General features: G+C 35.4%; 1 protein-coding gene and 1 non-coding gene across 2 annotated transcripts; one reads left to right on the top strand and one right to left on the bottom strand.

Moving 5' to 3' along the window:
• Positions 1 to 626: 626 nt before the first annotated feature.
• Positions 627 to 699, top strand: TRNAK-UUU (transfer RNA lysine (anticodon UUU)). The gene has a single exon. It is a non-coding gene; the product is annotated as a tRNA-Lys (tRNA).
• Positions 700 to 12,392: 11,693 nt separating this feature from the next.
• On the bottom strand, positions 12,393 to 14,720 carry LOC111987239 (uncharacterized). Its single transcript, XM_024018938.1, has 3 exons — positions 14,604 to 14,720; positions 14,068 to 14,456; positions 12,393 to 12,738 (listed from the first exon to the last, which is right to left on the bottom strand). The coding sequence occupies exons 1-3, from the start codon at positions 14,718 to 14,720 to the stop codon at positions 12,393 to 12,395; spliced, it is 852 nt and encodes a 283-aa protein (XP_023874706.1).
• Positions 14,721 to 17,854: the final 3,134 nt, after the last annotated feature.

The raw sequence follows: 17,854 nt of genomic DNA, 5'->3' as shown, positions 1-17,854 counted from the left end.
ACACCTACAAAGTCCAAATTTTTAATTTAGCATTTCAAATGAAAATAGTGTATACTAGAAGCAATGTAAAGTAAAGGGTACCTCATAAAGTAACTAGCTAACTTACCTCAAATGTTATATCCTCAACTTTATCATTCTCGTGACTTGTGAGGGGTCACTCTTTTTTTCTTTTCTTTTCGTTTTTTTTTTTTAACTTCACTTCTGTTCATTTTATACTTTGAATTGGAAGTAATTAATATATTACTAATTTATACTTTATTTAAAGGCCCCAACGAAGAAGAAATTCAAAGAATTAGCAGTGCTCAAAAAATAACTAAAAAAATCTCCTTTGAAAAAAAAATAATAAATCAATGGCAACAATTTTTTTTTTTGTTTGCAATCAATGGCAACAAATTAATAGCAATAATTAGCTAGAGCAAAATACCAAATAATCTTAGTAATACGTGTAGTTGATGAAACAAATCATTAATATTGTGCAACATTATATATGGTCTTTAACTGATCATTGGTTGGGTTTTTATTATTTAAAAAAAAAAAAAACGAAGAAGAGAATACGTTAATGGGTGTCAGGGACTCATAAATATGTTTTACTTCAATAATAATATATGGCGCTCTAAAATCAACTAGCCGTCTTAGCTCAGCCGGTAGAGCGCGTGGCTTTTAACCACGTGGTCGTGGGTTCGATTCCCACAGACGGCGTTGTTGCATCTTTCATGAACTTAGAATCTTTTTCTGTAAGGGAATCTTGAGGAAAACTTTGGGCTTCCTTAACCATTTTATATTTTGTTAGATATACCATCAGGGTATGGCTTCCAAATTTCATCCAAAAATATAATCATACACTGTATATAATTATTAAGGTTTTTTTTTCTTATTATATAGCAATTTTAATTAGCTCAAAAATAAACCAAATATTATACACGTTCAAATCATACCAGAATTTTCAAGAAACAATTATTTGTTGCTGGATGTGACTTTTTCCAAATTCATAATCATATTATATAAAATATATTAAAGTTGAAGTACAATAAAAATCCAAATCAAATACAAAATAAATTTTTAATTGTAGTTTATTTTTGTGTCATATATCCATTTTAATTGTCTTTATTTTAGTACTGAGTAACTTATCCATGATTTTCAACGTTGAAATTGAGGTGATCACTTTACTTACTGGAGTAAGACCACGTAGTGGTGGAGTCAAGATTTCAATTTAGAGAGGGCAAAACTAAAAGATAAGATTGAAAGTAAAATTGATCTAAATATTATTAATTGATGTTAATAATAAAATAGATAAACAATTATATACTATTAATGCAATTGTCATACAAAATCTAATATAATATAAACTCTGATTTATTTTTTCATACATAGTTTAATTTGTTCAATTGGAAGATTAATAAAATACACCTCGATATGAGTTTGTTTAGAATTTGAATCTAAATCATTATTATAATTTGGCTTCTCCGTAATCTCAATTGAATATAAGTATTAATTCATATTATTAAAATAAATAAAACCAAAAAAAATCATAGTTAATAACAATCAAATTAAGAGACTATTCTAAATGTATAGAATTTAAACATGTAATTTGATTCCTTAAAATAAATTGAGAAAATAAATCAATATAAAATAATTATAAAGTTGTATTTTGATGGCCGTGAATGCTCTTAAAAAGTTATGCAAAATTTAATTTTTTTAGTCTATTCTTTAAGTAGTAAGTAGTTAAAATTTGGTTCTATAGTAAAAAAAAAGTGTTTCAAAATTGAAATTATGAAAATGTTAAAGTAGAAGAGAAAAAGATTAGGGAACGTTAAGGTTTTAGTTTGATATACAAAGACCTAAATATTTTTTTATTATGATTATGTGGGAAGCACTTCGAGAAAAACAATTTCCAGCACTTGAGAACATGTGGCAAGAAAAAAAAGTATGGGTGTTAAATAGGACTCACAAAACTTTGTTTTATTTCGAAAAAGACAAAATAATGTTATGAAGATTTGCACCTAATATTGCTTTCTTCTCTAGATGTGGAGCATTTGTGTCAAGGTCAAAATGCTTAATAATGTAATATTTGGATTGCTATTCTGGATTTTTTTTGGGAGGTCAAGGGGGGCACTTGCCCCTTCTCGCCCCCTCTGGCCTTCGGCTTGACCACCTCATCATTGCTACTACTGGATTTTTTTGGTGCATAAACTAAGTTTACAATCTAGTTTATTATTGATTTTGTTGATAAGCCAATTTGTGATATTAGTGGAAGTTTACTTAGTATGTAATTTATAAATCCTCAAATCAGTCTGTATTATCGCTACTCTAGATAATTTTTATCATAAACAATATCAAGGAAGTTGTATCAAGATAAATCCATTGTGATTGTATTTGTTAGGACCATTTTAGTCATTGGGACACATGTTGTATTTATAGGTTAACGGTTAGACTTACATTCTTTGCGGTAATTGAGTCTAATACTCATGCCAATGGGTCTTCCATTAACATCAACCATTAATTATAAAAATATGTAATAAGGGAGTGAAGTATAAATCAAATAAAAATAAAAAGAAGAAGAAGAAAAGAAGGGAGATAAGTGAGTGAAATGTGTAATGATATTTTCCTTTCACCCAAAAAAAGAAAAAAAAGAAAAAAAGAGAGAAGTATAAATCAAATGAAGAAAAAATATTTTTAATGGAAATGATTAGGTTTTGAAGCATACAAAGTTTTAAGAGGCAAGTAACGGAACATGTGAGCCTACTGTTAGCAATGTTAAATAAATATATTTGTCAATTCCCCAAAAAACATATTCATCAGTAAACTCAGAACAATAAATGAGTTTAACGATATCTAACAAAGATCTTTAGCAATAAATAAAGTGAAACAAAAAGAGAGTAAACATTAACTTAGTCAGAGTGTCAGACACAACAATAAAGATACAAAATAACTCATCCTTCTTTCTTTGCTAAATATATAAATAAATATGAGGCACGGGTAAAATGTTTAGTCCAAGAATTCATCACACTAGGGAAATGTGAAGTTGGAGGGGGTGGAGGTTGGGGGGTTGGGGGGCAAGTGATCTTTTATTTTAGACATATTACTATCAGTGTAATAAACAGGAGGGGATGAGAAAAAGGGAAAAAAGAAAACAAAAAAAAACTGATCATTGTTAATAATTTGCCTTAGAATGCGATTAATGAGAGAAATGATGAATTAGGTGAGAGGGAGAAAGGGGATATTTTTCATGTGCTGCTAATGAGATTATGAAGAGGAAAACTTGCTGAAGGTAAGAAACAAAGTAATTTTGTTGGAAAAATGAGGCAAAGATTTTGGTGAATGTGAGCTAACGTTGCTTTCTTTCCCACTAGCTCATGACAACTTGGGATGGTGTACAAATCCTTCAGAAACTTGTTTGTAATAGTAGAATTCATTGGAGGCCACTGTTGATTTTGTTTTTACTAAACATGACAATTTAGTTAAGCAAATTTCAGTTTGGTTTGTTGCTACAAAAGGAATGATACTATTACAGAGCTGCTAAATTTAAAAACTCAGGACATGAGCATTAATTGTGATGAAGCCAGCATTGAACAATGAATATAGACTAGAAGTCACGGGTGTGAGTTTTTATTCAGCACAAGTAGAAGTCCCCGGCCCATACATTAAAATTTGTTCACATCGGCTTATGGGTTGCAACAATTCAAGGCCATTTGTAAAACTTTCAATCAAGCCCAACATTGAAGAAAAAGCCTCCAAAGTACAACTCTCAATCTTTTCTTTTCAATTTACACATGAACTTGGTCCATGCGTTTGGGTTTCGTCTATATTTTCTTTTTCTTTTTTGTAATAAATACTTTAATAGTCTCATGCAGTATAACACAAATTTTTTTCCGGGATAAATTACGTATTTGATCCTTATCCTTTACCTTATATTCTAATTTGGTTCTTAACCTTTTAATTATGTCAATTTGGTTCTTAACCTTTCAATAGCGTGTTAATTTAGTCCCTACTATTATCATTTAGATGAAAATTGCTAATGTGATTAATAGCCAAAATTAAAAATTAGTCTAATAAACTAATTTTTTATTTTAGATGTTTGTCACATCAACAATTTCTATCCAAAATATAAGATTAAATTGACACGACACTGAAAGGTTAAGAACCAAATTGATATAATTGAAAAGTTAAAGACCAAATTAAATTGAAATATGAGGTAAAGGATAAGGACCAAATACGTACTTTGCCTTATTTATTTATTTATTTTTTCAACAAACAACTAAACACACTACAACAAGGAGGAATACCTGGGCCCCTATCCATCCCTTTCCAAGGCAAAGAGGACACGAGATAGATATTTGTCCAGATCGATTCTAAGAGGCAGTCCATAGGGCTAGGAAATGAGCGGCTGAATAAATCAATTAAGTATTAAGTTTCATCAATAATCTTGAATACGCATTAATATTATTGATGCTACCTTTCTCTTACTAGTCAATATAATGAGTCAATGATCAGTAGTCAATGTTTAGTCCAAGAATTCTGAAAAATATTAGATAAATAGCATGCGGCTGAAAGTATTTAGTTTGTTGGATTTTTTTTTTGAAAATCGAGTTTGTGAAACTCAAGTTCTAACCCAAAATTGAGTTTCTCAAACTCGATTTAGACTTGACATGAATTAAAAAAGAAAAGAAAAGTGGAACTCGAGTTTACTAAACTCGAGTTCCATTTTAAAAAATTAACGGAACTCTTGTTTGCTTCCCTCGAGTTCCATCTGGTTTATTTTTTTTAAAAAGCATGGAACTCGAGTTTACTAAACTTGAGTTCCACTTTTTTTTTTTTTATTTTTTTTTATTTTTTATTTTTTAAAATTCACGTCAGGTCTAAATCGAGTTTGAGAAACTCGATTTTGGGTTGGAAATTGAGTTTCACAAACTCGATTTTTCAAAAAACAGTCCAACTTACTAAATACTTTCAACCGCATACTATTCACCGAATTTTTTCCAAAAAATATACTATTTACCAAAATTTTCCCAAAATAACTCATCCTTCTTTCTTTGCTAAATAAATATAAGGCACCCTATCAAAAAAATAAAATAAATATGAGGCACGTGTAAAATGTTTAGTCCAAAAATTTATCACACTAGCAAATGTGAGATTGGGGGGGGGGGGGGAGGGGTTGGGGGCAAGTTCTCTTTTATTTTAGACATATCACTATCAGTGTAATAAACAAGATGGGTAAAAAAATAAAAATAAATAAACAACCTGATCATTGTTAATAATGGGGGAAAGCATAAATTAGGTGAGAGGGAGAAAAGGGATATTTTTCGTGTGCTGCTAATGAGATTACGAGTGGAATGAGTGGAAAACATAATTCCGGACTTGCTGAAGGTAAGAAACAAAGTAGTTTTGTTGGAAATTAATGAGGCAAAGACTTTGGTGAATGTGAGCTAATGTTGCTTGCTTTCCCACTAACTTTTACTTTTTAATGACAACTTGGGAAGTTGGGATGGTGTAAAAATCCTTTAGAAACTTGTTTGTAACACTGGGTAGTAGTAGAATTCATTGGAGGCCACTGTTGATTTTGTTTTTACTACGACAATTTAGTGAGGGCAAAATTTAGTTATAGCACTTAGTGCAATTTCTTAGATTTTCCTTTTAAAATTTAACTATACAGCTATTTAACTAAAAATACACTTGTATCTCGTGAGGAAAAAAGTTACATTGCTAAATTTTAAGAGGAGAACTTAAGAAACTGCACCTATGGTACTGTACTTAAGTTTTGGCTATTTACCTAAGCCAATTTCAGTTTGGTTTGTTGCTGCAAAAGGAATGATGACTTAGAGCATTCACATCAAGAATGCTATAATGCTTAAAAATGCTATTAATAACAACCAACACACAAAAAACACATTACATCAAACATGCTATATGCTATAATTTTTTACACTAAGTTATAGTGAGTTGCTTGAAAGTGAGTTGCCATTTCTAGCAGCTCACTGTTGCAAGGTGTTAAACAAAATATCATTTGTTTATTCAGACACACGTGCTCTTTCCCTCATTTTCACCACATACTCCAACTTTTTCCCTCTTCTTTTCTACCTCTCTTTCCTCTTTTTTTTTTTTTTTTTTTTTTTTTTGGGTTCTCCCTCCTCTATTCTAGTTCTCCCTTCTCCCACGCCTCACACACTACCTCCTCTCTATTTTTTTTTTCTCTTCGTTCTCCCTCAACCCAAGCCACAATGCACCCTTCCCTTCTCCCATGCCTCACGCTACTTCCCTTCCCTTAACCCATGCCGCTAAAAACTGAAGCTCTTTCCTTCTCCCTTTGACCAAACCCAAAAACCCAACCTATTCTCTTCTTCCTCTGACCAAACCCACAATCACAAACCCAAGCTCTTCTCTCCCTGACCGAACCCAAAAACCCAGGCTTGAATCCTATCTGCTCTCCGTTCTCATCTCAAAACCGAAGCTTTAAGGGAGGAGATTAGGCTTCCATTTGGGTCAGACCGAAGCTCCATGGGTATAAACAATGGGTTATTAGGTTTTGATTTGGGTTAGGGTTTGGATGTTTGGTTATGCGTCTTGTATTTCTGTCACAAGTTCATCACCAATTGGGGCAAAGCTTCTAGCCGATTCAACTCCAGAACAAGTAAGTTATTTCTGTCAATCTTTCTATAATTTTGGTTTGAATCTTTTATGGAGCTTTGAAATGGTATTGTAATTCAACATTTCAATCTAGTTGTAATTTGTGCATTATATTATGTTTTTGTTCTTGTTTTTGTTATAGTTCATTGAATTTGTGACTGGGAAATTTAAATTCTTGGTTGTAGACAGAGTGTGTACAGAAAATTTTCAATTGAATTTAGAACCTAGTGGGATTAGACAATGAATTTTAAAATCTTAAATTTGGTTTAGTTTAGTAAAAGTAAATCTGTTATGACCATTTAGTATATTTATAGATGATGTGATTATCATTAGGTGTTTTAGGGTTGTACTTGTACCCAATGTTGAGTTGTGATGTAATTGGGGATTTGGAAATTTGGTTTTTGCAGCTGAGTCTCAAGCCAAGGCCTTTAGGAATGTTTGAATAATGAGCTGTTTGAAATGGGTTTGTAGGAATGTTTTCATTGTCCTATAGCCTTTGGAAATATGAAGGAATCTGTTTGTTTCCATTTGGGTTTTAATAGGTTTGGTTTGATGTGATCACTTTTATCATATACTTGATTTACTCTAGTTCTAATTATTTACCTATTGGTTCTAATTTTATAGTACTAAATGTATTTTATACTAAGCTTCAATTGATTGTCTTGTTTTATCATGTCATACTCTTGGTGATTTGGGTGCCTTGTAGGAGTGTCTTTAATAAGTAGGCTGTGTCATTTTGTACATTATCTACTTATGGACTCACAAGGAGACTTGCCGTTTTATACTAGTATCATACAAGGGGATTTGATGTTGACTTGCCTTTTTTGTGTATTCCAAAATAACCCAATGCCTGTTTCTAATTCTCCACCTAAAGTTGAGATTGCCATATCTAATAAACCGAGACGGGTACCAACTTTAGTGTAGACGAAGATAATATCCTAATATCGGTATGGCTCAATACTAGTATTGATGTTGTGCATGCTAATGAGCAAAAACAAGAAACATTTTGTGAAAAAAATTGGCAATACTCCTACCAACACAGTCCATCCGGCACCACAAGTACTTCTGTCTCCCTATCAAGTAGATGGGGAATGATTAATAGGGAGACAAGTAGATTTTGTGGGTTCATAGCTACACTTGAAGCAACCCCTCATAGTGGTACAATCGAACGGGACAAGGTATGAATTATATTGCAATAGTTTCAAAATAGATATTCACCAATAGTTTGAAGATACTAATTATGTTTTATTTCTTTTAATTTTTTTAGATTGAAAATGCAAAGGATGTGTATAGAAATAGATTCAAAAAAGACTTTCAATTTGAACATTGTTGGCATGTGTTGAAGCACCGACCAAAATGGAGCATGCCTAAGGAAAACTCGAGAGTAGTGCTACCTCCAACTTCTGATTCAATATCTATTGCTGATAGGGATGATGTGTCCTTACTTGATGAAACTATTAACTTTGAGAGACTAATAGGTAGGAAGGCCAAAAAGGCCAATTGAAAGAAAAATGCTAGTGGGAAAGATGCTGGAGAATATTTGGCAAAGAGAATGAAATTTATTGAGGACTCACAAGAATAAGAAAAAGAGAGTCTTCACATCAAAACGGAAAGGCTTCAATTGCAAGAGTTGAGGGATAAAGATAGAATTTGATTAGAGGAGAAAAGAACTCAAATGGAGGAGGAAAGAATTAGTATTGAAATGGAAAAGCTTTATATCAAAAGTATGGTAGAGGATGAGAGAATTACGAGTATGGATACAAGTGGCATGTCTGGAGCACAAAAACTTTTTATGAACAATTCCAAGAGGGAATTCTTGTAAGACAAACGTCAAGTAAAGAGTTTGGTAGTTGAAACATGTAAATGATGTCTTAGATAAACTTTATTTTGGTAGTAGTTTATCAACTTTGTTATGTTAGAAATAGGGTTGATGTACTTTATTGTGTTAGAAAAATGGTTGATGTATTTTGTTGAAGCCTAGATCAACTTAATTAGGTTAGAAAATGGTTGATATATTTTGTTATCTTATACTGTATTGGGAGCCATTTTTCATTGTGTAGCCACATGTTGTCCGCTAGAGGGGTGACCTTGCTAGACTTTGGTTTCTATGGAGAGTTGCGTTCAGAACTCGACATTGGGCCAAGTAGTCCAATGGCTTGTGGTGTATTTTTAGGCCTACAAAATGGGTAAAGCCCAAAGTCTAAGAATCATGATAATGGTTGACAAGTAGTCCAATGGCTTGTGGTGTATTTTTAGGCCTACAAAATGGGTAAAGCCCAAAGTCTAAGAATCATGATAATGGTTGAATAAGTAAATAATATGTGTTTGATATAATAGCTTTGATTAATAGTTGTAATAGTAGTTGAAATAAAGTAATATGTATTTAAAGGTGAAATAATCATGTATTCAATAATGTTCATTTAGAGATATGGAAACGTAGTGACTTATGTTTGCATGGTTTGTAGCTCTAGATGTATAGCGTCAATGAATTGATAGTATTCCAGTAGAATGACACCAACGGTGGAGAGACAGTTTGTCATACTAACTTTAAGATTGAAGGAGAAAAATAGGTGTAACTAGAGGGAGAGAGAATATGTCCAACTGTGTGTAGAGGCTACCTAAGTTTGTCTCCTTTATCATGCACTTAAATGAATTTTCCCTTTATAATGCTTTTTTAGTTATTGTGAAGTTATGAATAGTATTGTCTTCCATGGGAAGGACTTTTGTAAGATAGGTTTGTGTCTTCCATGAGAGGGGCTTTTGTAAGAAGTATTCGTGCCTTTTGGGAGAGGGCTTTAACATTAGGAGTTTATGTCTTCCATGAGAAAGGCTTTTAGTATGAGTGTTTGATATTTCTTGAGGAATATGGAGATGGTAAAAGATATAAATGTTTTGTAGAATGTAGTATTTGTAATATGTATGGGTAATAAGTATGGATACTTGGTGAAAGATGGGTTTGTAATATATATGAGGAATATGTATGTCTAATTTGTGAGAGATGTAATTTGTAAGATATATGAGAGATATGTATGGATATTTTGTGAGATATGTACTTTGTGATATGTATGAGAGATATGTAAGATGGTAAAGGAATTATGTTAGAGCTGCTAGAAAGATTATAGTGATGGCTTGTGCTACTTTCTAAGAGAAAAGATTTTGTAAGAGAAAAGTATGGAGATGTGTTTAGGTATTTGGAGATGTGGGCAGCCAGATAGATGTATTTTTTAAATATGGAGAGTGAGATAATGAACATATGATGCGTAATGTTTAGCAATGTTGCTGAGATTTTTTGTTAGGAAGTGATAAGGGCTTATAACTAGTGATATGAGGGGAATTTATGAGTTAGGGCTAAATAGCTTAGTTTCTAATTTGGAAATTAAGAACTCAGAAGCTCAGAACCTCATTAAGAGTTAAGAAGATAATTAGAGGGAGAGAGAAAATAGAGAAGCTTTTGAGAGATTAGTTCTTCTCTATTGGTGTGCTTTGATGTGTTGATGAGGGGTTCTATTTATAACTGAGTTTAAGAGTACTTAGCAAAGAATCTTAGCCAAAATTTGTCTCTATCAACAATAAATTTTTAGAAAATCCATCATAGGATTTGGTCGAAAGTGGTATGTTCAACTTTAGGGGTCTTTGCTGTTTTGGGTAATATCAGTTAGAGGAAAGACTAGCAAAAAAGGAAATTATTTTAGCAAGAAAAAAATTGTTTCTTTGGTTGGTTTTGGATTTTAACCAAATAAGGAGATTCAGTAATGTTAAGGCTGCTAGATCAGTTGTCCCATCTGTTCTGAAATAGCTGTCACAGCTGTCTGAAAAAGCTGTTACAGCTGTCATAAGATAGCTGTTGCTTGGAACTGAAGTAGATGAGGTCAGTTGGATCATGTCAGGCTGCTGGAGGGAATATTCAAAATTTATTTCTTGAATTTAGCTAAAAATGGTAAGATCTCTTTTAAGGATATATTGCTATTTTGGGTATAGTAGCTGTCTGTTAGGATTAAGTATTAAATGACTGGTGATGTCACTTTCAGCCAGGTGTTAAGTGCTGAACACACTACTGGTGTTTTGCTGGAAAAGTTTCATCATTTGGATATTTATATGTGATGATACATAGAAAATTAGTAGACTGAATGCTTCGGGCTTCAATAGATTAGAGGTTGTTTAAAAGGCCTGAAAAGAAAGAAACACAAGATCAAAGGTGATCGGGGTGAACCGGCCAAGAACCCTCCGATGCTTAAGTTAGTTTTTTCTAGAATTCAAGAATTCCAACTTTTGAGGAGTGGTGGAAACTTACTTTCATTTGATGTGGATGAGTCCTTATATAGTAAACCTTGGAGTGGTTACTTGATTGATAACTTCCTCAAACCGTATGGAAGTTAGAAGGTTCAGACTTAACTTCTACAACTGCTATAGAAGTTAGAAGATTTAATCTTATCTTCTATAACTGCCATCAGAAGTTAAGAGTTTAGTAAGAAGTTAAAGCGATGGACAAGGATTTCGCCCATTTTTCAAAATAGTAGAACGTGGTTCGAATTGTAAGCTTTGGTGCATAAATTCATTCTGAAGATTTTCTAAGTGTTGAGGGGTCGTCCAGGTATTTCTACACTGGACGACCTTCTTAGATTGGACAACCTCCTTATGTTGGACGACCTTCTTTATATCAGGACAATCTTTCTAGATTTGGACAACACCTTGGATGAACTAGAGATGACCCAATTTTTGTAGTTTCTTATATGACCTGGACGACAACTCAAGGATGAACTATACTTATTTCTCATCCCCATCAGTTGCCCCAATGTTCTTGCGTTGTCTGTCATCAAAACACCCTCTTCTTCTCTTTATTTTTTTATTTAGCTATTAGACCACCTTCTTTGAGCAAATTTCATCTTGAACGCATCCAGAAGGCTCGTCTATTTGCTGATAGGATTTTTCATTCTCTTTTTACTCTCCAATGTCTTGTAACTTAGGGACTCGGACCTGAACCATCTCTTGAAGCTTTAGCCCACGAGCTTACTACTCGCAGATGTGAGTTTTACTTAGAAAATTTCTTTTATTATTTGTTTTGACTAGACTCTAACACTTTTCTCCATAGGGATTGCAATCATGAAGGAAAACAAAAGGAAAAGATTAGTGGACGAGGTAACCTTGCCAGAGGCTCAATCCCAACCTTGTCCTTCTGTTGGAGACAAAAGAAAAAGTTTATTCAGGACGCTTGATTTGGGAAATCTTCCCAATCGTTGAGGAAATAAGAAGGCAAAGCATGGGTCGTCTAAACCTGGGGTAGTCAAGTCTGGCTCAGTTATCCCTCCTACCTCTTAACAACTGTCCATCCAAATTCATGATCTGGACTTCTCTATACTTGCTGGAGTCACTCCGTCCAAGCTTGTGGTAACCACCTTGTCCTTCTAGAAGACTTCCCATGAATCTTATTGAGAACAAAGATCTTGCTTGGGAAAGGTTTCAAAAGGCCGTGACTAATGAGGACGTGGCTGTATGCTATGACATGTCCTTGAAAGAATTTGAAAACTCTACTGTTCATGATCTCTTCAAGGTATGTTTTCATTATTGTTTTCATTTCGTCTTGTTACACTTCACACCTCTCGTCTAATCAATTTCAATCAATTGCATATATAGGTTATGTCAAAGTTCATAGTAGCGTCCATGCAGGCTACTAAGATGTACCAAAATAGAATAAAGCTGGAAGCAAAGATTAGTGAGGTGTAGGCAGATTGTAGGGGTAGGTGGCAGCCAAAGCTAGGGACGAGGTTAGGGAGTTAAAGAACCTCGTTGAAAAGCTTAAGGCTAATGCCGTCGAAAAGGATACCCATCTTGACCATCTTTAGAAGAGGAACGATGAGCTGCGCGCCCTTCTCAAAAAGGCCAAAGAAGACGTTGTTGAGGACTTCAGAGCTTCTAGTCAGTTTACCGTCCTTTTGGACAGGAACTACGCTGCTGGCTTTGAAGACTTTCATATAGACGCTGAGGAACGCTTCCCTGAAGTTGACTTTAGCTCCATCAAGCTCAATATTGGTGTTGTAAGCTCTCTCCTTTAGAGGAGCTCTGAATATGTCAACATCGAGGACGTTGCCACTACCTAGCCTGCTCAGGACGAGCCTAATTCTGGAGATAGCCCTTAATGAAAGACGTTTAAAATATTATCTTGTCATTTTCTCTTTTTTATTGTTATTTAAATATGAGGTCCGTTGTTTTAGACCATTTAAATTTGTCTAAGTACATTTGACTCGTCCACGTTTTTGAAACGAGTTCTGATACAATTGCCTTTTTAGGCTAACTTTATAAGGGTTTTTGGATGATCGTTGTCTGCCCTTTTTTTTTTTAGATATTTATGAATGAATGTTTGTTTATATTTATGAATGAATGTTTGTTTTCATCTTCATTCTTTGTTCTTTGTTAAACATGCTATACTTTGTTCATAGACAAGTTTTCTTTTGCTTATATCGTCCATGTTATATCTAATGGTTTAAGTGTGGTCCATCCACTTTGTGAAGGCATTCAGTTCATCCATATTAGGACAACTTTTTTATGCTCAACATTTCATTCATTATATTTTGCATGTGTAACTCGTCTATGAATGGAATTTCTTTTGCTAGCTTTCTTTGTCCATAAGTTTGACTTATAGCTCGCATTAATCTTCATCTTTGGGCAAGATGTTTCCAGCATTTACTCATCTAGAGATTGGATTGTTTAACTGGTCAGGTTCATCCATGGATTTTGAATATTTTTACGTGCACGTTTTTTCCTCGTCCATTAGTTAGACGAATATACCTTAGGCTTTACCTCGTCCATTGAATAGACAAATATACCTTAGGGTTTACCTCGTCCATTGATTAGATGAATGTACCTTAGGTTTATTTTTCTATACTTTATTCTTATGAAAAGCTTATAGACGTTACATCCTTGCGTCCAGAGGCATGACACATGCTTAGAAGCTAGTGCCTTAAGGGAATTAAAAATACCTATGTATAAACAGATAGACTAAGTACTTGACTTTGTCTATCATAAACTTGTCCTTAGACAGTGCATAAGTTAGAAACTAACACTTTTTTAGGGAATTAAAATACTAAGCAACATATAGTACTAATAACGAACACATGTACACATAAGTAATGGAAAACAACAAACTTTGGCTCGTCCAGGATGATCTCGTCCAAGATGATGCTCGTCCAGGCTGATACCTCACTGGTAATATTTCCTTAAATGCTCAACATTCCAGGGTTGCTCCAGCTTTCTTCCATCTAGGGCTTCCAAGTAGTATGATCCTTGCCTCTTGCAATTAATAACACTATAAGATCCTTCCCAATTAGACCCCAGTTTCCTATAAGCTGGGTTCTTGGTTGCTAAGAGACCATTTTTAGGACGAGATCCCCAATGTTAAAGCGCCTGGGTTTCACCATTGTATCATATTGTCTAGCCATGAGGTTTTTATACCTTGCTGTCCTCTGCTCTACCTCCATCCTTACCTCGTCTATTAGATTGAGGTTAAGACGAAGTGGTTCTTCATTTTCCTTAACCTGATACTTCATCACCTTGTGATTAGTCGTGTGTACTTCTGCAGGTATGACTGCTTCACTTCCATAGGCTAGTTTAAAAGAAGTTTCCCCTGTGAGGGTCCGCACAGCCGTCCTGTAAGCCCATAGAAGACCTGGTAGCTCATCTGGCCATACTTCCTTTGCCCCCTCAAGCCGAGCCTTGATGATCTTTAACAAGAATCGGTTTTCTACTTCAACTTGTCCTTTTGCTTGCAGGTGGGAGGGTGAGGAATAATGATTTTTGATTCCAAGTTGCTCGCAAAAATCTCTGAAGGGTGTGTTATCAAACTGTCGTCCATTGTCTAACACTAGTAACCTAGGCACCCCAAATCGACACACAATACTCTTCCAAATGAAGTTTTTTACGTTTTGCTATGTGATTTTTGCTAAGGGTTCAGCTTCCACCTACTTAGTGAAGTAATTGATCCCCATTACCAGAACTTCATCTGCCTGGTTTTCATTGGAAAGGGACCCAAAATATCCAACCCCTATTGTGCAAAGGGCCATGAAGCCATCATAGGGTGAGATATTCCGATGATTGTCTAGGGACATTGTTGAAGTGTTGACACTGATCACATACCTTTATATAAGCCTTAGCATCTACTTGAATGGTTAGCCAGTAGTAACCCGCACGGACAACCTTATGGACTAGGGCTCTTGCTCTTGAATGGTTTCCACATGCTCTTTCGTGAACTTCTCTTAAGACATAGTTTACCTCGTCTGGAGCTAAACATCTTAAGTAAGGCTGAAAAAAGCCTCTTTTGTATAGCACCTCGTCTATAAGGACATATTTTACTGATCTGATCCTTAGCTTTCTAGCCTCATCTCTTTCTTTTAGAAGCCTTCCATCCCTTAGGTGAACTATTATTGGGGTCATCCAATCTCCTTCACCTTCTATCTATTGCACCTCTGGAAGATCTATGCTAGGCATGTATTGGACTTCATCAAGCTCGTCCATCGATCCATCTGCAGATGCTGCCTTTGCTAAAGCGTTTGCTTCCATGTTTTCTTCTCTTGGGACTTGAAGGAAACTGGCTTCCTTAAATTTCCTAATAACATGTTTCACCTTACTGAGGTACTTCTTCATCCGTTCTTCCTTTGCTTCACATGTTCCATTTACTTGACCTATAATTAACTAAGAGTCTCCTTGGACGACTATTAATTCTGTCCCTAAGGACTTAGCCAATTCTAGCCCTTTAAGAAGGGCTTCATACTCAACTTTATTGTTGGTTGTTGGGCACTGTAGATGAGCTATATACTTCATCTTGTCCCCTTTCGGGGGTTTCAATACAACTCCTATTCCTCCTGCATATAGTGTGGACAACCCATCTACTTGGACGATCCATGCCTTAGCTTCATTTCCTTCATCTAAATCACCATGGCTTGGAGTGAACTCTGCAATGAAATCTGCTAGGGCTTGAGATTTTATTGCATTCCTAGGTTGATACCTGATGTTGAACTCATTAAGCTCAATGGCCCATTGGATTAGTCGTCCTGTGGCTTTCAACTTGTTCATTGCCTTCCGGAGTGGATTATCCATTATGACGTTGATGACATAAGCTTGGAAGTAATGCCTTAGCTTCCTGGAAGCCGTTATTAATGCAAAAGCCAACTTTTCAATCATCAGATATCATCCTTCTGCTCCCTTTAGTGCTCAGCTTGTATAATACACAGGCTTTTGCACTTTCTCTTCTTCCCTAATTAATGCTGAACTTACTGCATGTGGGGATACTGCCAAGTATAAGTACAATTTCTCACCTAGTATGGATGGACTTAGCAGGGGAGTCGTGGTAAGATAAACTTTAAGATCCTAGAAGTCCTTTGGCACTCGTCCATCCATTCGAATGCCTTCCTGAGAACTTTGAAAAAAGGCAAACATTTATCTGTAGCTTTTGAAACAAACCTGTTTAGAGTTGCAACTCGTCCAATGAGGGACTGGGCTTCCTTAACGTTCTTTGGTGGGTCCATGTTCAGAATGGCTTGGATCTTGTTAGGATTAACTTCAATTCCTCTTTGTGAAATCATGAATCCAAGAAATTTTCCTAACGAAACTTCGAAGGCACACTTGCTCGAGTTCAACTTCATATTATATCGTCTCAACGTATCAAAGGTCTCCTGAAGGTCATCTAGATGCTTTTCCTCATCCCAGCTTTTCACCAACATATCATCTATATATACTTCTACATTCCATCCAATCTGTGGACGAAACATATGGTTAACCAGCCTCTGATAAGTTGCTTCTGCGTTCTTCAAGTTGAAGGGTATAACCTTGTAGCAAAATAGGCCTTGACTGGTAATGAAGGATGTCTTCTCTTGATCTGTCTCATCCATCTTTATCTGATTATACCCTGAAAAGGTGTCCATAAAGCTTAGCAACTAATGACCCGCTGTTGAATCTACCAATTGATCAATGCCTGGCAAAGGATAACTATCCTTGGGGCAAGCCTTGTTTAAATCAGTGAAGTCTACACACGTTCTCCACTTGCTATTTGCCTTCTTGATCGTCACCACATTGGCTAACCAATCCGGGTAATAGACTTTCCGAACAAATTCTGTTGTGGCTAACTTCTGGACCTCTTCCTTGATAGCATTATCTCGTTTAGGAGTAAAGACTCTCTTCTTCTGTCCAATGATGGCATTGTAGGAAGATGAGCAATCCACGGCGAGGAAATTTACTTATTTGGCTAACCGTTGTGGATACGCTCTTACCACTATAGGTAGAGTAATATTATCCACTGGTTGTACCTTCATTCCTCCAAATCCTACTAAGGAAGAATTCACTAGACGAAGTTGGTCTCGTCTAAGCCTCATCTGCTGGAAAGCGGGATAATATAGGATATCTGCTGAACTTCTGTTATCCATTAACACCCTTCTAGTCGTGTAATTTGCAATGAGAAAAGTTATGACGACCACATCATTATGTGGATGATGGACCTTTCCAGCGTCTTCATCTGTGAAAGTAATGGCCTGTTCGTCTGCCCACTTCATCCTTCGTGGTTGTCAAAAGAGTTGAACGTTTTGTACTACCTTTAAGTAGGTCTTCCTTGACTTAGAAGATTGCCCTGCTGAAGTCTCTCCTACAATGGCTCTTATTTCTCCAAGTAGGGGCTATGATGGCTCTTCTATCTTTCCTTTTAACTTCTCGTCTTTATGATCTCGTCCTAGAAAATTCCTCAACTTTCCTTGCCTGATAAGATTCCCTATCTACTGCTTTAAGTTATAGCATTCGTCCATGTCATGCCCGTGATCTCTATGAAAGTGGCAATACTTATTCTTATTGCGCTTGTTAGGATCACCATTCATCTTCTCTGGCCACTTTAAGATGGATCATCCTTGATCTGCATAAGCACTTGATCAAGTGGAACATTCAAAGGCGTGTAATACTGACCTCTTCCTGAAGACAAAACTACCTTCTTGTTGTCTCTATCCTTCTTCTCTCCTGTCCGGGCCTTCTTTGGATAAAGGCCTTGTTCGGGATGACGTGGGAAGTCTGCTTCCATTCGTTCTGCTCTCTTCCTCTTCTTGGCAATGATCGCATCCTTTGCATTCATAAAGCTTTAGGCTAAATGGACGAGTTTAGCCATGGTCTATGGCTCTTGATCATAAAGCTTGTGGATGAATAAATCTGAACTAACTCCATTGTGGAAGGCTGCCAACATCAATTTATCGTCCATTTCGTCTACTAT

The sequence above is a fragment of the Quercus suber genome, unplaced genomic scaffold, assembly GCF_002906115.3.
Source record: "Quercus suber isolate HL8 unplaced genomic scaffold, Cork oak 2.0 scaffold_360, whole genome shotgun sequence".
In the NCBI taxonomy this organism is placed as follows: Eukaryota; Viridiplantae; Streptophyta; class Magnoliopsida; order Fagales; family Fagaceae; genus Quercus; species Quercus suber.
Note: the sequence above shows the minus strand (reverse complement) of the source record. Positions and strands in the feature narration are given on the sequence as shown.